Source organism: Priapulus caudatus, unplaced genomic scaffold (assembly GCF_000485595.1).
Source record: "Priapulus caudatus unplaced genomic scaffold, Priapulus_caudatus-5.0.1 Scaffold0, whole genome shotgun sequence".
Classification (NCBI taxonomy): Eukaryota; Metazoa; Priapulida; class Priapulimorpha; order Priapulimorphida; family Priapulidae; genus Priapulus; species Priapulus caudatus.
The window spans coordinates 1,229,188-1,256,645 of record NW_014577061.1 but is presented as its reverse complement, the minus strand read 5'-3'; the positions used below and the strand labels follow the sequence as shown (position 1 = coordinate 1,256,645).

The 27,458-nt window shown below is 41.5% G+C and overlaps 3 protein-coding genes across 9 annotated transcripts in view; 2 read left to right on the top strand and 1 right to left on the bottom strand.

The window, feature by feature from the left end:
* Positions 1 to 21,974, bottom strand: part of LOC106806147 (katanin p80 WD40 repeat-containing subunit B1-like) — a 39,310-nt gene extending 17,336 nt beyond the window's left edge. For 6 of the 7 annotated variants that reach the window (XM_014808047.1, XM_014808114.1, XM_014808189.1 and 3 more), the window contains exons 1-12: positions 21,582 to 21,974; positions 16,507 to 16,637; positions 16,073 to 16,193; positions 15,443 to 15,543; positions 15,157 to 15,198; positions 14,865 to 14,948; positions 14,485 to 14,600; positions 4,834 to 4,905; positions 2,677 to 2,827; positions 1,171 to 1,224; positions 612 to 787; positions 100 to 224 (exon numbers count right to left, since the gene is read on the bottom strand). In XM_014808047.1, the coding sequence (XP_014663533.1) occupies positions 100 to 224; positions 612 to 787; positions 1,171 to 1,224; positions 2,677 to 2,827; positions 4,834 to 4,905; positions 14,485 to 14,600; positions 14,865 to 14,948; positions 15,157 to 15,198; positions 15,443 to 15,543; positions 16,073 to 16,193; positions 16,507 to 16,637; positions 21,582 to 21,624 (1,216 nt within the window). In that variant the 5' untranslated portion in view covers positions 21,625 to 21,974. Of the gene's footprint in view, positions 1 to 99; positions 225 to 611; positions 788 to 1,170; positions 1,225 to 2,676; positions 2,828 to 4,833; positions 4,906 to 14,484; positions 14,601 to 14,864; positions 14,949 to 15,156; positions 15,199 to 15,442; positions 15,544 to 16,072; positions 16,194 to 16,506; positions 16,638 to 21,581 lie in introns of those variants that run through there. The other variant, XM_014808417.1, reaches the window with a different exon arrangement.
* A 373-nt stretch (positions 21,975 to 22,347) lies between these two features.
* LOC106807464 (UPF0598 protein CG30010-like) lies at positions 22,348 to 25,818 on the top strand. Its single transcript, XM_014809830.1, has 3 exons — positions 22,348 to 22,638; positions 24,087 to 24,135; positions 24,792 to 25,818. The coding sequence occupies exons 1-3, from the start codon at positions 22,495 to 22,497 to the stop codon at positions 25,244 to 25,246; spliced, it is 648 nt and encodes a 215-aa protein (XP_014665316.1). The 5' UTR covers positions 22,348 to 22,494; the 3' UTR covers positions 25,247 to 25,818.
* The window catches only part of LOC106807135 (tumor protein p53-inducible nuclear protein 2-like), a 12,025-nt gene continuing 9,808 nt past the window's right edge, over positions 25,242 to 27,458 (top strand). The window contains exon 1 of the mRNA XM_014809723.1: positions 25,242 to 25,312. The gene's annotated coding sequence lies outside the window, so the exon portion shown is untranslated. The remainder of the gene's footprint in view (positions 25,313 to 27,458) is intronic.

Here is a 27,458-nt window from a genome sequence, read left to right as displayed (position 1 = left end):
CACTTCATCCACCCCCTTCCCTTCCTCTCCACCCTACCCCTGCACTCTCACACTTCATCCACCCCCTTCCCTTCCCCTTCACCCTACCCCTGCACTCACGCTTCTTGTTCTTTGGCTGGAATGCCTCCCTGTAATCTTCCGGGTCTCTGATGTCGGCGACAGACTCCGTGTCGTCGTTGTCATCTGCTGTCGACGTCTCCTCGTCCGTCTCAACTTTCACCTCGCTGCAGCGGAAAACAAGAGAACGGTCACATGGCCGTGCAATTCTCAGCGCGCAGAAGCATGTTGGGAGAAACAGGAGAACACGAGCGCGTCACACCATCTGAGATGCCTGACCCCAGAAGCAGAACACATACCAGCCAGATACGTGTGTGAAAAAGAGATATGGACTGAGTCTACCGTACCCCCCCCGTGATCCCCCGTCCCCCAGGAAATTTGGATTACTGCTTACTGTTCCATGCCATGAAGCCACACGATTAGCAGCGCACCAATCACAGCGCTTACGTGACACGACACCTTTTCGGTTCTTAGAACTATGGCGAGAGTTCAACGATACGAGATGCAACACAGGGCTGTCTATCTGTGGGTTCAGGACAGTGAGACTGAGTCACCTGTCCTTGTTGCTCTGGGTGGGCGGTCTACCAGTGTAGGACTTCCTATGATGAACGGTGGGTATTGCGATGGGCTTGCTCGTAGAGTTGAGGTCCAGTGGCGCCACCACATTGTTGTTCTCGGCAGCCGATGTCGGTGTGACGAAGGCCTGACTAGGCGCAAACGGGTGACAACGCTGGAACACAGAACATCCCACTGTAAGCTTCAATACATCCCCACTGTAGGGCCAGGGTACAGCAGATTCTATCATGAAAGCAAGGCGGGTAGTAAAACAGCATGAATGCAAGCTGCTATTGACATGTGTGTAATCAGGTTGTTTAGTACATGTATGTTTTGACGTTTATAAATCTCTTTTGTGTCATGTCTCTGTTAAAAATGTATTTTAAACAACATATTTTAGTTCATTACTAGTTGACTGAATCATTCATTAAATTTCATAACGAATCTTAACTCCAAAACTCACTTAACTTATATTAGAAACACATTTGAATGATTGATAAACAACTGATTGTAAACACTTGGTAAAATTTAGTTGCTTCTCATTGGTAATGTGCTTACCTTTACATCAACAACATAAACAAGAACATTTGTTTGATTGAATGAAGCACCAATCTGAAACAAAATGTAAAAGAAATTAAGTGGGAAGAACAATGTCATTCACACGCTCTTGGCAATAATTCACCATGACATACTGTAGGAGTTTCAGATTTTTATGTACGAAAAAACTGTTATATGTAAAAATGGAATAGCATGAATCTGTCATAGACAACAAGCTTTTGCCTCTTTCCACCACTACATCTATACTGCAGCACATGACAACTATTTAATTATATTCATTACTATAATTATAACTACATCAGAGCATAAATATTCATGACGTCAATGCTCGCATGGACAACAAACCTTATTAACTACCTTAACCACCTTATTAACTACCTTAACCACCTTATAAACCACTTATTAACCACCTTATTAAACGCCACCTTATTAACTACTATGATATACCAAACACATGAGGTGCATTACATTAAATAATTTGTCTAGCTATAATAAATCCCGGTCTCTGGTATTTGCCTAATGCCAGTGTGACACAGATGGCAGATCACGTTCTGTCAACACAGCTAAGCATACATGAAAACACGCACATTTTTGCTCAGCACACACCTACACAATAATGCACATGAGACTGCCCCCGTGTTTTCTTTCTAAATATTATATCAACATGCACATCACTGCCATTAAGCAATTGGCTGCCCAGATATAGTGTTACTGAGATAAGGGCATATATATATATATATATATATATATATATAATCTATATATATATATATATATTATATACAGAGAGAGAGAGAGAGAGAGAGAGAGAAAGATCATTATTTATTATGGCAATTCCTGGTAATTCACGGTAGTAAATTAAAATACAATATAATAGAAAGAGATGAATGACGTTAGCACAATTTCATTACAAGTTATTTTTATATTTTCCCGACTAATATAAAGTTGGGTGACACCTAACAAAACATCTGAAACAATACTCATTATGATGGAAGAACAATCATTTCAGAAAAAAATCGCTACACCTACACAACAAAGAATACACAGTTGTAGAGCCAGTGTCGACAATATATATATATATATGACTGGACGAACGTCAATAGCAGATGTATATATACAGCTTCCTATTGTGAGGCATTTTTCTATAAAGAATTTACATCATGTGCAACATCTACCCCCTGCTAGCAGCAATTTTAACAAGCAATGGTTGGTAGGGAGGCAGGCAGGCAGGCACATAGATACAGAGATGAGTTGGTACATAAGCTGCCACATGGGTACAAAGATGGGTTGGTGGGTGCTCAGTAACATTTTGCTATTCACTGTAGACATAGTATATATGCGATTACATGTAATTAACGTGTCTAAAGAGTTAAAACGCTTGTGAAATCACAGCGCATGGTCTCGAGAGTTCGACACTGCTACGACCAACAAGATTAAATCTAACCTAAACTTACAACCGCACCAGGGGGGGCACGCTAACGCACGAGGCAATGACTCGGTGCTCACCAGCTGGTTCTGAGCGATGGCAGCGTCAGCAACCTTGCCCCATCCCATCGCCAGCGAGTCGTAGCACCGCGCAGGCTCCCAGCCGTGCACCTTCAGCAGATCCTGCGAGCCGACAAACAGGCACTTTCCCTCCTGGTGGAAGAAGATCGTCCTAGAAACACAAACATATACGCGTGTGAGGCGATTCAGTGTCAAAGGCAGACTCGCTGAATAATGTGTAGACTGACTCTGCTAACACAACGAGAATCGACGTCTCGGGGAAGCAACCAAGGCTCAGCCACAGCTACTTCCAGAGTCTAAATTGATGCGTGATTTCACTCAGTGACATTCCCTGAATCTCTTCTATATCATGCAGCCAGTATTTACAGTGATACCACTTGGCTGTTGACACTGTGTGTGTGCATGTGTGCGAGTGCATGTGTCTGTGTGCGTGTGTGCAGGAGCGCATGTGTGTGAGATCCGTTATAACAACAATGGATTGCAAGCACTTCTTTGCAGGTGCTGTATCAGCAAATGGCAACCAAAATGTCATTTCCTGATTCGGGGTAGGCCTAATACTACAAATTGCTATCAACAGCGCGACAACTTTGCTTAATACATTGCACGATAAAAACTCAAAGTCAAAACATTCACACGTATATATGATGCAAGTATTCTAGTTCAAATATGAAAAAACTTAACATTGATCTAAAACCTTGAAGCCTATTATTATATGGCTTACAAACTGGTTTCTAATTGCCCTATATAATTTAAGAAAAGTGATCTGATCAGGTGATCATAGCTCATCCACTACAATATATTACGCTGCTTTAAATTTACCATTATATAACTTCTTGGACAGAACACATCAACAAGATAAGCAAGCACTAAACTATCATTATGTCTAGCCAACATCACATCCGCATGCTCTACTCATTTAAGATCTTCGACAATTTTTTTTAAAGAAAAACGCTCCTCAAGGGTATAGATCCAAGCGCGAGCATGGAGGAATGCATGCATCATTAATACGGCAATGCAATATTGTGCCAGGTACAGTGTAACACGATACTAAACCACCACGGCTGCACAATACCCAGCTTGCTTATTGATTACACACCAATAAAAGAATTAAGCTACCTGCGTCAAACCTATACGACTCGGAAGAAAAATTCCCTGCTTTGCAAAATTGACTGGTTTACGGACGACCGAGCAAAATTTCGCACAGCCGCTGAACATCAAATATTAAAAATACCATCAGCATTGCTATTTGAAGCACATACCCGACTGCGAGTACTGTCTTTTAAAAATATGACATTCTTCCCACCAATGTGCATGCTTGAGCTCTATACCTTGGAACACAACATGCTGTCTTAGTTATAAAGTTATCTTCACGAGGGCGGAATAATCGCGCAAACAATATCAGTAATTAAGCTATTAATATAATAGCAAGGTTTTCAGATGATCTCCTTTCTAGTCGCGCGCGTGCTAATAGGTTAATCGCGTGAGCAGCGCACGCACGTATATTGGCTCTACACTGCTGCCCACCGGAATGTATCACTGTCGAACACGCGTTGCTCTGGAAGAGACTTGTGACTTGCTCTAACTACCCCGCCTGGTACGCCGTTAACTACGCAATAGCGCACTAGATGTCGAGAGATCGCCTGCATTATTTAACGAGCAGTCGACTACTTTCATTAACAGTCTCTACTTAAAGTGTTGGCCGGCCACCGAATGCGCGGGAGCAGCATTTGATAAGTGCATCCCGGTGTGCGAGACAGGCTGGTGCCACGCAACACTGGACGTGTGATGCAAAGGCACTGTAGGCACTCCGTAACACATGGACTGATGCTGTGTCCCTGTAGCTTATCAAAACACCAATGTTACCCCTCGATCTCCAATCTCGGACAACTTTGATTATCTCAGTCTACAAAACTCCGTAGCTGCCCCATTGCATGGTTGCAAAAATGTTGTCGGAGACCAGAGGTTGAAGCTAACAGTAATTTTAGGTGCAAAAACTCTTCACGTTGCCTAAACGCACGCACGCACGCACGCACACACACACATCCTCCCCCCATCTTCCCTGTGCACAGACACAGCACACGCTACTAGTCGGAAGTCCCCTTACTAGACCATCGTATAGGCTGGCTAGGGGGTTGACAGTGAGGCCACCAGGCTTACCTGACAGGTGCAGAGTCACTATCTGTAGAACTAACCAGCTTGAATGTCTCCAGATCCCAAAATCTCACAGTTCTGCAAAAGAGAGAAGTGGTTCCGTTTAGGAGGCATCACCTAAGTACATACTGGCAAACATCTCGTGAAATCGTAATTAAACAAACCGGCCTTCACTACTTAAAAGCCATGTATTTGTGATTAATTGGGTAATCAATAGCACTTTAGTGACTCGATGTTGTACAATTGAATTAAACTGGTGATTTTTCAAGTAAAGAATGGCATCACACGGATATGTAACTGCATTACAGCCTGCAGTCTTTACAAATTGCAGACCAGCAACAGTTACAGAGGCATTCATCATGACTGCGATTCGGATCATTAATGTTGCAGACAGCCCACAAAAAAACCCTAATAGCATTGCTTGATGGTTTCATACGATAACAAGAATAATCACTTAATCACTTGATTCTGAAATATAAATAAGAGCCGCAGAGCGTCTGGGCTCATCTGAGGTCGGTTGCTACGGTTATAAACGTAACATTTAAGTCGTGCGTAGTGACACCTTTGTTCGGCGCAGATATGCAGATACGCAGTTGCGTACACATCATTTCAGAACTTCGTGCATTGCTGCATACATCCCAAGATCCCATTGTTGATACAAATCCGGTGCCTTGAAACCCTGTTTTATGCGTGGCATTGTGAACCCTAACCCTAGAGCTATTAAAAACAAGTGCCGGCCGAGAGCGACAGCGTCTCATCTACGTCTACTGCGGGTGACTCTGTGGTTAGAGTGTGATTCTCAGTAAACCCTGTCTAGTCCAAATTGTGATTCACATAACGCCGAAACAGTGGAAGGCTAGCGAGGATGGATCAGGAACCTTCTCAAACGAATGTTCGTTGGGACGTTATGGAAAGTTTGCACGAGATGGCGCTGTATGTTTAAGTTCTTCAGATTAAGATGGAAGTCCATCGCGAGGCGCCCGGGCTGGCCCGGCGGGGTGAGTTGCTAGCAACAACCTTTGCCAGACAGAATAGGTAGCATCTATCCAGTTACCTACGCAAGCCTAAGATTGAAATAGAGAGCTGCCACCTGTACTAATTAACTGCAGGCAAAACTACACGTAGTACCCACCACCACGGTCCACTTGGGCAGGTGTCCGCACTGGCAGTGTTCATACGTTACGATGTAACAGCTTTAGCTGGGGACATACAGAATGCCATGAGAGGATTGTGATGATCTCTGATGTGTTTAAGAGATAAACCTTCGTTCAACCAATTAGCTTTTGAAATTCACATGATGAACATTTAGCCTACGATACATCAGGCGATCGCGATGATTCTATAGCAACCCGGCCAGTCAAATTCAATTCTGAACAGTAAACAATATCCATGAACGCGCTAATCTTGAGGCGTCAAAAGGTTATCCGACACATACTCTTCGCATTCAGCAGAAAGTATTCATTGGTCCTTTTCTTTCAATAAAAGCCGCCGAATGGTGGGGTCATAATAATGCTAGGTCACCCGCTGAAACAAAAAATAGTTTTTCAAGGTTCGCTTTCAAAATCCCGGTCAGGGATCCATTCGCTGAGAAAATTTTAAAATCGTGCCTGTGAGGCCTAGTTACTCTGTTTGTTACCTGTGTTGACCTTCCAATTCTGGCCCACCGATTGATTTTCTTTTTCTGACCTTATTTGTGATCTTATTTAGTCGATCCGTTATCGTTATGTTCACCTTATTTCGCTTAGTGCGAGGCGTTCTAGATTGTGCCGGCAATCTCAGTGGGGCCTCCCTATACCTTAAAGGCGCATAAGATGGACCATTGAGTTAGCAATTTACGAATGCGTACAGTAACTGGCACCTTGTGTAGTCTAATAATGTACATATACCGTATAGCCAAACCGCCGTATTAGTTTGTCACATATCACCTGGCTGGTACTAAAGAATATCCAATTGAAATTCCTAGAAGGATCAAATAAATCGTGGTTGACAGTTTCAACCCCGCTACCGGCTATATACGGCCGAACCCGCGCGAGCTTGGTGTCATACGGTTATAGTGCACCGGACATTGTCGCACCGTATCTGGCCGTCAGTGATTTACGATCCTTGGTAGCTGAGTGCCCGCATGCGCCGTACGTTATGGTGTCTTTACTCTTGGATTACGGAATAAAAGAATATACGGAATTTCTTGAGATTCACACAACATATAATATTGTGGAAACTAGGCAAATAATTAAGCACTAGGCAAACAATGTACCCGGACAAAACAATTCGATCTTCAAACATCCTTAGCAACATGTGACGTCATCCGAACGGAAAAAATTTTTCCTTGTCCTCATTTTGTTTGGCAATAAAATTTAGCGTTGGCGCCAGCTATTAACAAAATTTACGCGATTCAATTAGACTATGTCTTATTTAGCAGTAGGATTAGTGGACAATACTAATACGCGTATTGGCTATAACTATGTACTTATTAACTACACAACGTGCCAGTTACTGTAGCATTCGTCAACTTGCATAATCGATGCGAAATATTATGCCTATTAACTTAGACGGAATGTATCCCCCTTCTTTTACACTCTTGACCTTTGACCTGTTGACCCCCCAGCTTTGACATCCCAACTCGCGTTTCGGATTATCCCCCCCCCCCACGTCCCGAAACATCTGTGACCGTACGTCTGATCGCGTTCAGATTTGTGCCCAATCTGTTGACGCACACGGACGGCACGGAGACGGACGATCATGCGATTTCTACAAGCTGCATCTGACTACGTCAGCATAAAGCTCAAAGTTAAAATAATTAATTGTTGCTAAAAACTATTTTGTTGTATAAAATTGTTCTAAAGTAAATCATGTATAATTTGCGTTAATTGAGAAAAATTTAGAGTAAATAAGATAAAGATAGAAAAATACAGAAACAGTAAAATAATACAAAAATCAGATGGGATTCCGATTCCAACGAGCCTGTTCAGCCGTGACGCTTAGTGCTGTACGCATTCGGCATCAGGCTTCATGAGTGCATGAATATGACAACACTGCTGACATCATTGAGCAGTTCAGGAATCCCATGTTTCAACCCTCCTCTTGAGGCGTCAAAAGTTATCAGAACACTTATCTCTTCTGCACCGGTCAGTGGACAAGCACATTTCATGGAATAAAGTGATAAAAATAGTAGTCAGCGCTGAAATTAAATATTTCTTTTACTCTGTGCATTAGACCATGTCATCAGAAAAATTTCGAACATCTACCTTCCCCCACTTGCCCTTTGACCTGTGACTCCAAGATCTCGCTCACTGCATGATGCGCGCGTTGCCTGCCCATCCACCACTATACACCGAATAGTAAGAGCAGTAGTCCGAGTGTTAGATTTGTGCGCAAATTTCCGTAATTTCCTCCTATACCTTAAGTTAGGGAAACCAGTCCCCCTCCATTTACACATCTTGACCTTTTACCCTTGGACCCCCAAATTGTATCTGAGTCCTTTTCACGATCACCCCCCCCCGACGTCCCGAATATCGTGACCGTACGTTGAGCGGTTAAGATTTGTGCCCAACTGTTGACGGACGCACGCACGCACGCACGATCATGCGATTCTACAAGCTGCATCTGACTACGTCAGATGAGCTAATTAAAAACTCGACACTCTTCTTATGATTTGCAACCCTGTCCTCTGGAAAACTTGTAGCAAATATCTCATGTTGACCACAAGTTCACAACACATACCCCTGCACTAACAGCAACCTAGAGGAGTTTATATTAGCATTTTTACCAGTACTATGATGGGGTTTCCAGTGAGGTAGACTTACGAGAATTATTTGATATCTAATGGAATACGCTCAGCAAAGCTTGCAGATGTTTGTGCTCAACACGTTAGATGGTCACATACGTTCTAGAGCAGTGGTTCTTAACCTTTTTGAGTCATGGACCCCTTTGGGAATCTAGTGAAAGCTACGGACCCTCCCCAGAAAAATGCACATAAAGACATGAACAATAATTTTTATGCACCTGGTTCACAAACCCCCTGAAGTCCATCCACGAACCCCAACGGGGTCCATGGACCACAGGTTAAGAACACCTGTTCTAGAGGAAGCTTACAATGTACAGTCGTCACTTTTAGGTCTCACTCATTCGCCTTTACTTTTCAGTATATTCACACAAAAATCGTATCTGTTATAACATGAATATAACTATACTTATAGAAGAGATATGTATAGATATATACTAAGATACGTTCATGGTTGTCGGTATAAACTGTTCACTCCGCCGTCCATACACTGCAATGTCTGTATACGCTATGGTTGTTAGTACCACATTTTTCTATCCACACATTGCAATGGCTGTACACGTTTACGTGTAGATATCCATATTAAAGCAGTACACGCATGAGCAATCATTTTCCAGTCAATAACCGTTGTTAGCTCTCGGGCAACAATAAATTTTGCCGCTTCTAGGTACAATGCGTGCTATAATGGTACTAAGTGTGCTAGCTATGAGAGGTCAGGCAGAATCGATCTAACACCCGTAGTAAGGCAAGCCCGTGCGTTGCGTGGAAAGTTAAACATTACCGCCCACATACATAAGACATCAATAGCTAATAATAATAATAAAAACGTAATATAAGCACCTAGACATCAATTGGCTTACTTGGGAGGGAGGACATTCCCTTACACAAGCATGAGATAGTTGCCCCAAGGAGAATGTATCTGTACGGATACGGAATTAATGTAAATCCACTTTAATTGTAAACTTTTTAATTTATAGCCAAAACCACTATGAACGTATGCTCGCTACAAGGGGTCGTGCATGTAAAATGTAAATATCATATTTATTGTATATAAACAAATTTATATTCACAGATACATATATACATATATACACCACCCATATAATTCACGATTGTATTTCTAGATAAATCGATATTTCTGCTTCATAAACCTCATTTAAAATACATAGGAGTCAAGGGGAAAAATCCCCTATGACACAGACTACACTCGTATGCCCTTCACTGGCTACAGCAGAATTACAGGCGCAGTCGGACAGGCAAGTGTGCCAGCGCGGGAGAGAGCCAGTTAGCGAACTTGGGTGGCTAGGCAACGGTTTATTATTTCCAAGCACGCATACCACGCTTACTTCCCGCAGCTCTCACGAAAACGAGGTTTGCTAGCTCCCGAACGGCTGCTACGACTGCGAGTGCTTGCCTAAAACAGGTGCGTTTTCCGAGCAAGTAAGGCTCATAGGGTCTATGTTCCCCCAGGGTACTGCCGGAACGTACGCTGGGTACGGTCCGCTATACTGGAACGTACCCTGGTAACTATCTGATATTGTTAGGGTTAGGGTTAGGGTTAGGGAGTAGGCGTAGGCGACTCCCTAGACTCGTTAGTGGAGTAGGCAAGGTACGGTCCGGCATATTAGATAGTACCAGCAGAGCATATAAATCACGTTGATTTATATGCTCTGGTACCAGGGTACGTTCCGGCAGTACCCTGGGGGACATAGACCCTCTCAGCGCAAGTAAGGTGGTGGCGGTGAGCGGACTTCACGATTGATTTTCCACGGTTCACCGACTTCAGCCGCACTAATTCATAACGTCCCTAGGGGCCATCAACGGTCGTCGGCGACCCCCCAACGACTCACGGAGTCCGTCTAGACTTCATCCTCGTTTATCATGTAACCGTCTATGCGCAATGCGTGATAAACCTCGTTTAACAGTTACACCCCGTCCAACGGAATTCCTTCCACCACAATGTACCTACAATGTAAGATACCTAGGTAAGACAGGGCATCTGTATTGCAGACATGCACGCTGGCAGATAGCTCTAGAAATATAGCCCTTCGCTCTGCCACAGGCCTCACTCCGCCACACTATAGCCCAGAGGCAGAGCGAAGAGCTATAGTTCTAGAGCTAGTTGGCGCTCATAGGGTTTATGTCCCCCAGGTTACTGCCGAAACGTACCCTGGGTACGGTTCGGTATACCAGAACGTACCCTGGTAACTATTTGATATGGTTAGGGTTAGGGTTAGGGTTAGGGTTAGGGTTAGGGTTAGGGTCAGGGTTAGGATTAGGGTTAGGGTTAGGGTTAGGGAGTAGGCGTAGGCGACTCCCTAGACTCGTTAGTGGAGTAGGCGAGGTACGGTCCGGCATATTAGATAGTACCAGGGTACGTTCCGGTATACCGGACCGTACCCAGAGTACGTTCCGGCAGTACCCTGGGGGACATAGACCCTCTCAGCCTAGCTGGCAGACTGCATGGGAAAACCCGAGCGCGAGATTTTCCGTAACTGATAGCTGCGGTGCGCATGTTTTCGGCCGAGTAGTGTGTTCCCTCGTATTTACTACACTCTGCTCTCGAATAGCCGATTAGTGGTTGACGACAGCTGTGTTTAGCGAGAAGTTTTTCTGTACATTTGCGGAAGAAAATGGATCAAAGTCCAACTACCCGGCATCCTGGAAACGTGCTACTATAAGATGAAACAGTAAAGAAAAAAGGGGGAAATATAGAGGAAGGTCACGATAAGAGTGAGAAAAAATGAAAAAGATCCGGAGTGCAGGATAGGAATAGAGGGCGAGAGAGGAAATGAAGGGAGAAATAGTAACGAAGATAACGACAGACAGAAATAAAGCAACCGAGAGAGAGGGAGGGGGCGTGAGAGAGGGTGAGAGAGGGGAGGAGAGAGGGAGAAGGAGCGGGAGATAGAGAAAAAGCAAATTCGATCACAAACCCAAACAGCTGCACCCCCATTTTCGCCATACTCTCACGCACCACATTTTACCACACAGAGCAGAGGTGGGGGTGTTCTTCCATCCAAAAACATTCATTTACCGTCAGTTGGCCAGGATTAGCAGCAGTGTACTGTACATCTTTCTATCAGCTTTTCAAAAGATTTCCTGCTACCATGACGCACCAATGTCAACAATCTTGTAAGCTAGGACTGGGGAAAAACATCGCGTTGCGTTAAGTGTTGGTTTTGTGCTTGCATAAAACCGCACCTGTCCTCATGCTTTACTCTGGGCACAGGTCGAATGAAAGGGCTGATAACGGTACATCTTAGAACCAACCTGCATGCCCCACTATCACCTATATCAAGGGGTGAATAATAATGACAAACTTGTGATTACTCACCCCTGCCTATTATGTTATCTTGTTCAGGCACGGTCTGCATATGTGCAGGAATCATGTGTTACATCACATACAGCAAAACGTAAGCTGTATCCCACAGCTCACAAACTAAACTCGAAACACACAAACACGTATGGATTTGGTGACATTGGTATTCTTTTCCTGAGGCAATACATCTAAGAAAGATCTTAGTGTGATCAGCCACGAACTAGGAAATGCAACCAGGTGTAGCCTAAGGCATTGCGTACAGAATTTACTGAATACCACCCCTTAATAGTTATAATAACTGCCCGGGCTGTATCCAGCCTGTGGTCAAGCTGTGACCAGTGTCTGGCCAATCTGGGATAACAACCTGTATGACGCCAGACTAAAGGCAAGGTGCAGCCACAGACACGGTTGGCTAAAAATCAATAAGCGACCATTCGGCAGGTCATTCATTCTAAACGCTTTTTCAAGCTGTCAAGTGGTCCCGTCCACAAGCACCGCAACCAAATTGGCGTTGAGCTAATGAATTCAGAAACAGAACTACAGTGATGGTTTATGATTAATTGATTAGGGTACCTAGTTCAAACACACAACTTCTGAAAACCACGAAATGGTGGTCAAGAGACAAATTCGCTATGTTCGAATATATATTCGACTATATTCGCGTGAATAAATTGATTTCACTGAGCATTGGTGGCCGTCAATAGTACAGCGGCCATGGCATATGACCATAGCAAACACTTGCACTAATCAATCTAATCACATCGTGCAACATTCATCACAACATTGGCAGTGTAGTTACTTTCTAGACACATGAAGGTATTACGGTGGAAAATCAGCCAATAAGCACTGGGACAGGTCAAGAATGTGATTGTTCTGCGGCGTATCCGTGCACTTGAATTTTTTATTCCTCGATGGAAAGGGTTAGAGCTTTTTGTAATTGTTAATTTCAGAAACTAGAATCCTTGTTGAATCTGACAGTATCAGGGTTCATAGTAGCAAGACACATGTTGAAATAAGGACTTATAAGACCCTTTCTGGAGGCCAAAATAAGACTTTTTACGCGATTTCTGATAGATCACCGACTATTAAAGTACACTAATAATATTTATATATACAATTGCACAGCAGATTTCGCCGAAATTCAACACAGAAAATGTTGAAAAATGGTCCTTTATGTAATAAGGACTATTAAGTACTTTTCTAAGATTTCACCAAAAATAATTATTAATAAGGGCCCTTATTTTATTTTTGGCAAAATAAGTACTTATAAGACTTTGAAAGACCCGCTACGAACCCTGAGTATGAATGGCTTGTCCGGTCTGCACTATTGGGGCTGCCGGGGATTTTTGCAAAGGAAGCCTACTTCTTCGCGTAAAATCTCATTGCAAAGTGGCCATTTCACGTGTGTGCCGGTAAAAGCTTGTCTACAGAAAAAATAATGGAAGAATTAACGTTAGAGTTAAAAATTAGAGTTAACAACATATAATGTGTCACTTACAATGTCAATTCAGAGGGTGGCAATGCGATTTCTCAAAAAAGCTTCTGCTGATTTATGGGAATTTTTTCGTATGTAAGGACGCCGATGCGAAATGATTTCCCACCATAATACCTGGAAATGAATCAGAGAACCATACGACTCGCGACTAATGAGAATCTCAACAATGCAGCTGTCGTGTGAGATTACCAGCGGTTCCACACATACAGGGTCAACCAACAATCAATACTATGAATAGAGAGTGCCATGCCGCTGCTACCCACCCTGACATTACCCAGGTGCACGTGTTTTCTCTTACACATACGCACCATTTCATTTTGCGCAGACCCTTAACATATGAAACTGTGCGTACGTACACCTGTACGTGTGTGAGTGTGTGAGTGTGTGCGTGCGTGTGTATATGTGGATGCATGTAGGTGGAGAAAGGATATTAGGGTTAATTACTCAATGCAAATACCTACACCTTCTGTACTAACAACCATCTCACACAGGATGTTTTTAACTATGCTCACTGCATAAATAGACTGGTTACATGGTACAACTACCAGAGTGCCACACAAAATCCCAGGAAATATAAAGCTGTAACAACTGCTTAGGAAGTAATCCCCCCCCCCACTACAGGGTTAACTACTTGACAGACATAACTACTTGACTGACATAACTACTTGACTGACATAACTACTTGACTGACATAACTACTTGACTGACATAACTACTTGACTGACATAACTACTTGATGCACTACTCCGCATTAGAGTTAACTACTTGATGTAAATACTTCAGTCACTTACACCTTCTGTACTAACAACTACTGGTTACTGGTACAACTACCAGAGTGCCACACAAAATCCCAGGAAAAATAAAGCTGTAACAACTGCTTAGGAAGTAATTCTCCCACTACACGCACACGCACGCACGCGCACGCACGCACGCACAGGCACAGGCACGCACGCACGCACGCACGCACGCACGCACGCACGCACGCACGCACACACGTACGCACCACTGCTGCAGTGGCAGTTGCTGCTGGCCATTCCAGTAGTCGTGTACTAAACTCACCTGTCAGCGCTGCCAGACGCAAGCAGGAACTCATTCGGATGGAACTCGACACAGTTAATGGCAGCCGTGTGCGCGCGGAAGTCGGTGAGCAGCTTTCCCGCTGTCAAGTCCCACAACTAACGAGGAGAGAAAGAGAGAGAGAGAGAGAGCACAACGGTGAGAGAAGAAGCTTCTTCGTCTCTAGAAGCTCCCACAAAAATGCAGCTCCGGTGTGTTCACGCAACGTCATGCAAACTTCACATCCCAACCAAGCTGAGCCTTGTTTGCTGCTCCGCCAATATCGCACACACACAGGGAGGGCGGTTCTACAATACTACTGAGATTTATAGACGTGTCAATAACTTGCAAGTATTGGTATATGCATATGAATGTAGCCACACCTTGACTAGGCTATCTTCGCCTGCAGATGCGAGCCAGCGTCCATCGGGGCTGAATCTCAAGCAGTTGACTGAATCAGTGTGGCCCTGATAACAAAATGTTCAATGCCTCAGACTCCTAACAGAGAGAATAAGATTTAGCACTACTGAACTTATGATACTATTTGAACCAGTTGTAATAGTTGTTCTGAACCTATCTAAATTCGATATCATCACTGTGAAAGCTTTAAAATGGCCATGTTTACATAACTTATTATCTAGCTAAGCAGCAACAAATACCATTCACCGTACCTACCTTATAAGTAAATATGCAGCCCTTCCGTCGTATGTCCCAAAGCTAAACATATTGAAACAAATATTATAGAATAATATATATCAATGATTTGATGGTACAGTGGTATTGCAATCAGAGTACAGACAGTAAGTTTTTCATCAAGAACTATCAGTCACTTGAACCAGTTTTGAAGTCACATGAATATGATTTCTCCAAGCCTGACCAAAAGGTCAGTCATTTAATTTTGCAATTTGCAAGAAAGTAGGATCTAGACACTATATATGCATACATGTTGATAATAGTTTACCTTGACATTTGTGTCTAAAGATCCTGATGCCACAAAATCTCCAAATGGATGAAAGTCCAGGCTCCGTATGTTAGCTTTGTGTCCCGTCAGTGTCCGCACAACTAACGAAAAAGGGGTATTATTAAAACCAAGGTCTATAATGAGTTTTTGCCAGTACTATATGATCAGCTTGGCATAAAACATTTAAACAGAACACACATCACGACATGGCACTGTGGTGTTCTCAGGCACTCCCAGTCTCACGTTTTCAAGTTCTGCCAATACATGTAAGTTCCAGTGGATTATATGTTATTATGTGCAAAAAACATTGATCTGCATGTGCCCCGTCCCAAAAAAGCATTGTTAAACATAGCAACATGTTCTAAGAGCTGACGCTTACAAGCAGCATTCCCAACGTTACCAAATTTTAAAACATTGACGCTTTTAGTGAAAATACTGAACAAGGTATTTTTGATAAAATAATGGAACTATAAGTATAATACTAATAGCCTTATGAAAATTTGAAGCCCAACTGTAAAAATAGGGTAAATTTAATTGTAAATTTTAATCTCGATTGCAAATGTGTCTGATAATTGCAATCAAACCCAGCTGGCCTACATAAAACTCTGACATGACAATGATGACACTTACTTTTAGCTGCCTCTAGGTCCCAGATCTTCAGGGCACCAGACATGGACCCAGCAATGACCATGCTGTCATCAGTACCACCAAACCGCACTGCCTCCACGGGTGTGGTATGTCCAGACAAACTCTAAATATATGGTTCAGTAAATGTCTATCAGAAGCTATGACAGCTTTGATAATAACCGTGAGTCTTATTACACGACATTGCAAAACCAATGAGTGCATTTGAATCACTACTAGTTATACGCATAAAACAAATTTATTATGCAACACAAGGCACCCCTGGCAAAGTTACTTTGGGCCTAAATTATTGACTGGTTGATGGTTGATTGGTGGTGCATGTACTTGATATAAAGCATATACTGGTAATGCCAATTATTTCTATCACCTTACAAAAGACAGTCTGGCACTATAAAGCATATTACTTAGTTTAAGCTTACCATTATGCATGTTGGCTTGCCCACAAGCCAAAGATTTACTTTTTTATCATCACCACCTGAGACGATCACACGACCTGACTTGTGACCGAGTGCCAGGCAGTTCACATTGCCTGCATGTGCTACATATTCCTCTGCAATATAGGCAATTATTGTGTTAACAGTATCACTTATGTAATCACATAAACACAAACTGGCATATCTTCCACAACTAGTTTTGGTTAAATCAGGCTTCAATTATTAATGAATGAATTTAATTACTAAGTAACATCTTTGGTCGATCAATATTAATTAGACTCAAATAAACTATATTTACTAACATCACTGCTTTGTGTTGCTCTCCCTGTAATGACATATATATATATATGCATTTTTGATATTTAGTTTTTTACACATAAGTGCTCATGAATATATATAGCACTAACCTAGTTTGGTAATCGTACAAAAATGAAACTGAAAGTGCAAGCTATCATGTTAAGGTCACCATAAAGGCATAAACCATAATCACCATAAAAGATTGCATAAGAAACAAAATCAACAATAACAAATATAGACATTTTTAAGGTACGTTTTAGTTGTTTTTCACAGATGTTATTATACAGGACCAAAACTATTAGACATATAAATCTTTTTTAACTGAAAATAATGTAAATGTTGGAATAAAGCTAGCTTATCATCACTTGCATATTAAAATAAAGACAGTATATTCCACCATATTTCCTTAGTAGCACTACATGGATTTACAACAAATGAAGTGTGCACCGGAACTTGGATCCGGCCAGAACTATCCGGCCAGATCCACAATTTTCTAGAGTTCCGGTTCCGGCCGGAACCCTTCAGGAACAGTCGGCCGGAACCGGAACTTTTTCCTAATTTCATTTCTGCTACAAGCGTCATCAAGATCAAAAGATCAGTCACTGAATGTAGTTGAGAGTTAATAGAATCAACTTGCTGACAATATAGTGTTAACAACTTCACACTTTTCTGCCCAAAAAACGCTTGCCATTTAAACATCGGCTAACTAACTGAACTAAACCTAACTGATGTTAGGCGATTCACGAGATTTTCTTTTAAAATCAAATACTCTTCAGGCTTCTCCCTACGTTGCGCAAACCGGGCGCGCCCGCCCTGTTTGGGAAAATCCCCCCCCCCCGTTTCAATCGTTGCGCCACGTTTAAATTATTTCCGCCCCAATAAAAAAAAAAAATTGGGAAATGACTACATGAGGAACAGGCTGAGTGAGTCAGCTTTGGAGGCGTTGCTGCTACTGGCAATTGAGGAGCCACCTCGGCAAGAATTCTCATTCGACCCACTGGCAGCAAGAACAAGTCCGCACCTGCAGCTCAGGGCTCGAATTAACCGACGGCACCGACGGCAATTGCAGTCGGTGCCCCTATCAATCGCCGTACTGCCCCTGAAAATCCAACCTGACCGACGGCAGTCACCTGCCTTACCCTTTTGTGTAATTGCCGTCCGTGCCCTTTAATATACTGCCCTAGTTTCGTTTTTAGTCGAGTCAACATAACACGTGCGCGTGCGTGCTGTAGTTGCAATGATGAGTTTAAAACCGATAGTCGCAGGAGGGAATAATAACATAATTATTCGCTCCTGATAACGGGCATGTAAAATTTCCTGTTACTGTACTTCCATTAGCAGAGGGGGGTACAGGCGTCGATGTTACAGTGTAAGCTTACATGGGGGCATATTGTTTTGTACATTAAAAGCAAGACGATGTTGATGTACTAATTTGTTATGAGTTTTCCTTTATTTTACAAAAGTGCCTTTGTGCCCTTCTCAAATTTTGAGAGTTGCCTTGGTGCCTTGTATAATTGCCTCTGTGCCCTTCCATTTTAGAGAAAATTCAAGGCAATTTCCCACATGCCTTAAAAAAATTGCCTTGCCCTTCTCGTCGCTTAATTCGAGCCCTGCTGCAGCTACAGCACACACGCATCTATTGACTATATATAACAACGTTATATATAGTTGTTATAGTAGTTATAGTTGTTACAGTAGCTATAGTTGTTATAGTAGTTATATATAACTATATATAATGTTGTTATATATAGTCAATAGATGCGTGTGTTGTAGCTGCAGGTGCGGACTTGTTCTTGCTGCCAGTGATTCGACCAGGCCCCCGGACCCCCATAGTTTCCCCTCCCCCTCCCCTCCCCCCTCCCCCCCTGTTTCAATTTCATCCTGGGGAGAACCCTGCTCTTAAAGCCACAGAAATGGTATCTCTCTGTTAGTTGAAAATAACCGATCAAAACCAGGATACTGCAACATGCAGATTTTGCCACAGAATTCGCTTGCAAATAAGATCCCAGAATTATGCACTGTAAGCAGCTGATTCATACACAGGTCTAACAACCATCCTGTAATTAAAACTTTGAGCATTGTCCTACTTGTCTGAGTGATGTGCCATTGTGCCTGCTAATAATATTTCGTTCAGGCCAAGTGAGTTTGCGCAATACTGGGCCAAAATTGTCAAGTTTATTCCCAGCTTAAGTTCCGGTTCCGGCCAGGTAGTTCCGGCCAGAACTTTTTTCAAGTTCCGGCTGGTTCCGGTTCCGGCCGGAACTTAAAAAAATGGATCCGGTGCACCCCTATAAGTTACTTATAGATTAGAACAATAACATCGACATTTTGACTGTTACCAGCAATTAGAATATCTGCAATTAGAATCGCAACAACAATTTCTAAAAATATGCTTTTAGCCCGCACATGCACACGCATGTGCACATGTATGCACTATGAACACACAATGAGAGAGGGGCAATAATTCACAGCTGCGAGGAGTGTGGTGAGTGGGATAAATGGGTACACTACGTGACTCAGTAGTACTTACAGTACACTAGGCAAGTTAGGTAAATCGGTTTTAGCTAGGTTAGGCGCTTATCTGAGGTAAATTAAGATTTGGATACAGTAGTCAGTACCATTTGTACAGCTACAAGTGCACACACCAAGGGCACCAAAATTACATTACTGGCACTGCCACTGGCACTGCCACTGGCACTACTAGTAAACAGGCTCTCGGAACATGTCAATCATAAAATGATGGTAAATAAACATGAAATGTATTTAATACCAAAGTTTTAATGTTTCTCAACTATGTATCGCCTATATTACTAATAATTTCCTGTAAATGTCGTTCAAATGCTCCTCTGCAACACACAAGTACACACTGCTGTGCACAAACAACAAAATTAGAGAGCAGGTGGGAAATCGTGAGCGAAAAATTCGCATGACGCTCGCTTCGTTTCACACAATCACAGCACAAATACACAATTAACAGTCTCCATTATGCGTAGGTAAACGTTCACTTGTTCAAAATTTTATTTTGCCAACCGGTACTGCACACTTTACCAAGAGATAACTAATAAAATTCCCGAGAAAAACTCCCACTCCGTCAAAATGTAAAAGGGAGCAAGTACATAAGTAATGGCGCTGCATTGCATTCTGGGTTCAAGCGTCCCTGCTTCCGAACTCCATTTCGAGGCCTACAAGATCAAGCTAGCATGTGTGTGGGAATCACGCCACACACGCTAGGTTCATTGGCCAAAACGATCGAGTAGCGCGATTACGGAGTGTCGGATGATTAACAAGCACTTACTTCAATTTACATTTTAGCCAAGTGGGAGTTTTCCGCATTAATTTACCAGATATCTAAGCAAAGTGTGCCATACCAGTTGACAAAATTAAATTTCGAACAAGTAAACATTTAGCTACACATAGGTACCAGAATGCAGGCTGTTAGTTTTGTATTTGTGCTGTGATTGTGTGAAACGAAGCGAGCGTCGTGCGAATTTCTCAGTCATGTTATCTCACCTGCTCTATAATTTTGCTGTTTCAATGTTTGAGTCCAGCAGCGTGCATACGGTGTACTTACGAGTTATGTGTTGCAGAGGAGCATTTGAATGGCATTTACAGGAAATTATCAGTAATAACAAGCGAAAGAGAGTAGAGAAATATTAAGACTTTGGTAGTAAATATATTTCGTGTTTATTTACCATCATTTTATTATTGAAACGTAACAAACGTTCCAATTAACTTATTAAGTCACAAAGGTGCAAATCCACTTTAGGCACCTTAGGTATCACGAAGTGATGCACAGATTTCTGTGTATCATCAACTGATGCACAGACTTTCCGTATATCAAGGAATGATGCAAAAACCCCAACCCTAACCCTAACCACTGTAACCAGTAACCCTAACCTAAACCGACCAGGCTCTCCGACTGTTACACGTCGTAGGAGCCTGACACCCTTCCATACGAAATGCCTGTAGCTAGCTTAAAACAAACTCGCAGATTTCGTAAAATTTCCGTAAATAAAATAATGCAGTTATCACATTTGACCTCACCTGTTACATGTTTGCAACTATCGCATCACTTCTTAATTACTATTTCACTCGAAATACACGTCTAATAAGAGAATTTCGAACAGCATTCATACTATTTGAACGTTTTAAAACGCCATACTGGGATGCTTTATGCTCTTTTTGTACTGTTTTGCCATGTATATTTTCGTTACGTATAATGGGATATCTATGGGAAAATGGCGGTGTTTTTTTTAGTTTTATCTTATCAATTTATAAATAATTACTCGGCTGACACGTAAATACATGCTTAGTAGTAGCGCACATATAATAAATTGAGGCGTGGAAGTACAGAGAAAGCGGTAACAATCATAAAAAGTCATAATTTTACGTTTAATAGCAGGCGCACGTCATGACCGAACAATATTCTAATGCGTCGGCTGTGACCTCTCGCCAACGTAGTGTTAAGCGAGAAGGGAACTTGTGGCTAACCCTAACCTTAACACACACTGTGACACAGTGTCACCCTTCGTGATACCTAAGCCTGGCTAAGGTTATACTTTATGACTTAGGGTTAGGGTTAGGGTTTTTGCATCATTCCTTGATATACGGAAAGTCTGTGCATCAGTTGATGATACCCAGAAATCTGTGCATCACTTCGTGATACTTAAGGCTAAGGCTAAGGTGCCTAGTATTAGTAGTAAGTGGATTTGCGCCAGTCACAAATGCCAGTCAGTGCCGTGGTTACAGGCCATAGTACTTACGAAGTTTCCAAGCACGTTTTGTGCCGGTCCTCGGCATAGACATTGTGAATGTCAAAGGAGGTACGAATAGTGTGAACCATCAGCTATAGCCGAGAGGCATGGCGTCTTCCTGATAATTTATAATCTTTTAGAAGACACCGGAGAAGTCCCGAGGCAGTAACAGATATCATTGCCGATCATTGCCAGGTATTCAACTTGAAACTTGAATACTGTCTGTGGCACGGACAACCACAGTTTCACGCTAACCATTAAGCGGGGAATCCGCTATATTTTCATGAACATATCAATCAGCAACAAAATCTTTTAAATTTGTGATAAATAATAAAATTAAATAGTAATGTTTACTGTATCACAAAATTCAAAGAAGTTAGCTTCCTCGTTCCATGTTCCTAGTTCGCCTTTTCATTGGCGCGGAATTCTCGTACATATCGGATAGTGTGTATTTCTAGCTTTTTTAGTACAAGCAATTTTGATAAAGATTTTGTAGTCATATAAAAATAAATCATAGTATACACATATATATAATATTACTCTTATAAAACAATACTTTAAAATGTTATTATTATAAAAATAACTTTTAAAAGGCTTTATTTATACATCCATTACATTCTTTCGTCCAAACTAAAAGTACGTCATGTTTCCATACAGCTTTAGACTTCAAAAAGTATACGGCTCAATATTAATCAAGACCAGTAATATTAATAAATATTTAAATATTTATTTTATAAGTAATATAATGCACTGATAGGAATAAATTTACTATTATTAGAAACTAGGCCATAATTTTCTGGAAATCCGGTTCCAGTTACAGTATTATGGAGGTCGAAGGGCGAAAACGTGTGTGGAGAATCATGTCAGACGTTGTGAAGGTCCCGATTTAGCTTGTTATTGTTATTGTAGAAGAACGACGGTCATGATTTCTTTAAAAACGGTCAGAAAGCATTATGCCAGCGAGCTTTTCTCTGGCAGAATCTTCAAGCGTGTCATTTACGTGCAGGGTCAAAGCCCAGACCCAAAAACAAGAGAATACTTTTATTACATCGATCACCAGGGTCAGGTATGGACTATTACAGTATTACTATTACTAGTATTAGTATTAGTATTATAATATTATAGATATATCATCTAATCTATGGTTGCTGCCTCATTTTCTTTTTCACTTTCTTTATCTAGTACTACTACTAGTAGTAGTACTAGAGAAGTAGGTCATGAAGATTTCACTCGGTTCTCTAAAAATATGCATGTCGACGGCGATCAGCATGCCTCTAATACTAGCATTAGTTTACTACTACTAGATCAAGTAATACACCAATGGCAATACTAGTATTTTGGTGTACTGTGTTACACAGTACACTCAGGCGCGGATTTAGGCCGGTTTGCACCGGTTTCCAGAAACCGGTCACAGGCCTCAAAATTCACCAGAATGCACCAAATATAGCCTAATTTTTAAAAAATTCCCGGGGAGGCATTCCCCCAGACCCCCCAGCTGCAGAAGAACATATGGAAACTGGTCACCCGAACCCTCTGGATCCGCCCCTGACACTGTACAGACAGACTCAGAGTGACACAGTCTCACAGAGCCTGAGGCATAGCCACACGTACTACCATACAAGTTATAATGTTTAAAATAATTTATGTACTATATATAGCATATTGCTAGCTATTCCACGTGTGTGCGGTTAAGATCGATACTCTTCTACAAGTACAAGTTGGTCTAACCACGATGTACACCACTGCACAAACTATCAAAAATATTAAGTTTGGTGGGAAATCAGTGCCAAATTCTCAAACTGCTCGCTTTGTTTTAAACTATTAGAATAGGAGCACATCATCAATTGCTTACATCTTGCTATCTGCACGTGCATATAGGCAATTGTTTATATTTACAAATTATTACCCTTTCATTTGGGTAGAACTTGATTACACAAAGAGATAGAAAAATCTTGTGATAAAATCTACACTATAGAAATGTAAATAAACTTATTTAATTGCTAGTTACCATCTGAAAATCACTGTCAGTGCTACTAAATTTTGTGGCCAATTGTAGCTGTGTGTATGGCACCATTTTTATGCAAGTCCCACTGACTGGTATGGGGAGCTGAGTGACGGTGCTTCTCTTGGATGGAAGCTGGGCACAGTTATACCAGAATGCAGTGCACCACTATAATACTCATACTAACCAATAATTGCTTCTGTTTCATTGCCAGAAATTTTAAACTTTTCGCAGGATTTTACTAGATTTCTCTATGTTATTAAGTTATGCCCGAGTGTAAGGGTGATAATTAGAACAAGTGTATACTTGGCTGTGAACAGATATTAAGATCAAGGTGATTGGTTGTGTATTTGTACTGTGCTAGTTCGAAATGAAGTGAGCAGTTTGTGAATTTGACGCTTACGCTTTCACACCTCTAGATTGGTGTGAATGTACCTTTTCATCTTAGGTTTAGATGGAATGTTGCTTAAAATTAAATGGTTTAAAAGTTATTGTTTGCTTTTTATCTCTAGTTATTCTTGGATGATACAAAGATCAAGAATTTTACTTCATGCTTTAAAGGTATGATAACAATTGTAAAGATGTGTTTGTTCATATAATAAATTATTGAACTGTAGTAGGCATTGAAAGTAAGAAAGTCTGCTGCTTCTCTTTCTGAAAAGTGACAGCTAAAATCTAATGTTTTTTGGGTAAAATGATTTACAAGTTGCATAACAGCTGAATTGCTGCATCTGAATTGCTGCATCTGAATGGGCTTATATTTGCCAAATTTTCTACTGGCGAAAGTGCATAGTTTCTAACAGTACATAGACGATCACTACATGTTCATTATGTATAATATTGGTCTGATTTGATTAACCTATAAAAAAGCCACTACATATTTGCATATAAATTTAATTGAAAGCAATGGCAATATGCCAATAATCCTGTAAACCAAATGTGTACTGTGACTACTGTGTGAGTGCTGTGAACAAGGTAGTTGCTTGTTTATGGCAGTTTATGAAACCCAATAGTTCTCATGTAAAAAAATGTATAGAATTTAGAAAGAAAACAGTAATTTTGTAACTAGCTGTATTGTTCATATATAGGTGGTAGTTTCTGTAAATGTTAGAAAAAATCTAGAATGCACTGGCTGAATTTGCAGGTCCCGTTTTAAAATCTATTCCAGAAGCAGCACTGCCACAGCATTTACCACTTTTTCTCTCCCTTCCTTACAGACAAGGCGTTCCTGTCCTTCTTCTTCAAACGACTGCGGCTGAACACGACAGAGCGCTACCGGGAATTCCCTTACCTCTCGCTCTGTGGCCGAGAGCGCAACTTTGTGCACTGCGACGATCGGCCGATCGTCTACACGCAAATTGTTGAGAAGCGGAGCGTCGACGGCGCCACGGCGCACCTGCTCATCTACAATAACGGCGGGCCGACGATGTCGGTCGAGTTTGAGCCGCAGAAGCTGTGCATGCTGCCGAGGAGCGGGCGGGTGTACTACCCCGCTCGTGGCAAAGTCGGAGACATCGGGCTCGTGCGCTCGGGCCTCGCCATCGAGTTCAGCCAGCATTTTGAGTTTCACGGGCCGGGCGGCGACCAAGCCCCGCCGACGCACTTCAACTGGAAGGGACGTCGTTACGTGCTGACTAACGAGGTCGCGCCGATGGTTGAAGACGACAGCTGAGGTGACCTGTCGCGCGGTCGTTTTCCTCTAGAGCTCTGCAGAACTAACGTGCTGCTTTTGAGTATAGTAAGTAAATCTGTTTTGTCTTATATATAATAAACTACGTTTGCTACGTGTGTTTGCATGCTGTTTGTTGTGTAAATAGCCAGCTAAGTGATCAGCAAAAAATTTGCGTTTGTGATATTTCCAGATAATAGACTAGTATCTGGCTTGCTAGTTTTTTTGTAGCACTCATGATACATCTCTTCTGGCATGATATGTAGATATTTATTAAATCACCTCTTGCCAACCCATGCTTAGTAAAGCGTTGTACCTCACCACTGTTGTGCTAGAACACCATCTGGCATCTGCTAATAGCTTACAGGGTTCTGTCCAGGATTTTTTAGTGCCGGGCGCATCCAGGATGCAAGCACCGTAGGCGCGAAGCCAATCTAGGGGGGTTAGGGGGCACACCCTTGGAAAATTTTTCATTTTTGATAGTCTTAAACTCAATTTCCTGGATTATGAGCAATAAAAAGCCCATATATTAGACTTTTTTATTTCTTTTTTTTCTCAAAAATTAGTGCCGGGCGGAGATATATAGTGACGGGCGGCAACCGCGAGTGCCGGGCACACCCGCCCACCGCCGCCCACCGTGGGCAGAACCCTGGCTTATTGTTGTATATAATATGCAAATGTGTACAGATTAAAATTAGTAATATATCACGAGCAATCAAAGATACAATCAAATACCATATCAAAGGTATGCACATGGTTTTTGTTATATTATTAATATGTATCTATCCTACCTCTGATCTCTAACACAATGAGCCATCATGAGACATTTAATTTATATGTAATCAACTCATTTCGAATCTGAACAGATACACAAACCAGCTTGTTCCCTAGTATTATGCATGTATTATATATATATGTATATGTACTGCACAGAGTATAGAGCACATAGCAGGTGTTTCTCTGTTATATATATGAAAAAGCTTTGAGAGTGAGTATGTATACGCGAGCATGGTTATAAGCTATCGAAAATCTACTCGGTCATTAATCTGTGTATCATTAAATGCAATGAATACCAAATGTTTCAGTACACTATATTTATATCAATTTGCAATAAAGGTGTTGTCTGTTGTTACATGCCGTTTAATATTATTTATGTTTTTTTGCACCTTTGTAACTTCATTTAAATAAATTAAATGAGCTAAATTGTACAACAATAAACGGTTGATGTAGCCAGACAGACACGTAAGAATTTTGTCAGCCTGTGATAGAATATGTGAGCTAATTACTTGTGTCAATAAATTAATCTTTACATAATTCTGGCTATTATATATACAACTGGTGTGCTAATAACTAATTACCGTGAGATTGTATAGCGAGGTCAACGTTATGCAATCAGAGCCTGGGTGCACGCGTAAGGTCATGACGCACTGCTTGCAGCAACAACAACCAACCCTAACTTTCAACGTCAGCGTACCACAACCTGCCCCAGCCACATTGCAGGTGTTAACGAATGGCATTAGGTCAGAGTTTGTCTCTTTTTATTGCAAGAAAATTACTTCTAAAATTAACTTGCATTACTTTCACACATGATTGAATGTCTTTCTGCAACTTGATATTTTTTACCTTACAAGTTACAACCTCATAAAGATTAGTATTCGGAGTCCAAGGAACTATATAAAATATAGAGAGAGACAAAGTTGATCAAATATACAGTCTTACAGATTAACAATACAGATCGCAGTAGAAGAAAGCTTCAAATTTGCAATTAGCCAAAGACGAAGGTGGAGAATTCCAATTTTTTATGTACAACAGTTATTTATACAAGTCCTAAGTATATATAACCTGATAATCTCATAAATGTTAGTCTTCAAAAGTCCTAGGGGAACGAAGATGGAGAGAGAAGTGGATCAAATGGCAATAGATCAACACTGCGGATCGCAGTGGAAAATTTGCAATTTTGCAATTCACAAAAAATATTGTTTTGTATATATCAGGAGTGTATAATAGGGATATATATATACTCCTGGGGCCCGTTGCCAGAAAAAAATTAGTCTTAACATTAACCTTAAACTTAAGTTTTTCTCTTAAAGCGTTGCCAAAAACTTCGTAAAGTTAAGAGAATTAAAAATTCTCGTAACTTTTCTCTTAACTTAAGAGATCCTAGACCCTCCCTTAACTTTAATATTAAGGTGATTACGTCACCGTAAATAGTAAA

What these genes read in the sequence shown, in the direction of transcription:
- LOC106807464 (XM_014809830.1), top strand. Translation starts at nt 22,495, where the DNA reads ATGATTTCTTTAAAAACGGTCAGAAAGCATTATGCCAGCGAGCTTTTC. An exon ending in ACATCGATCACCAGGGTCAG is followed by an intron (nt 22,639 to 24,086) that starts GTATGGACTATT and finishes TTTTATCTCTAG; the next exon opens with TTATTCTTGGATGATACAAA. An exon ending in TTTTACTTCATGCTTTAAAG is followed by an intron (nt 24,136 to 24,791) that starts GTATGATAACAA and finishes CCTTCCTTACAG; the next exon opens with ACAAGGCGTTCCTGTCCTTC.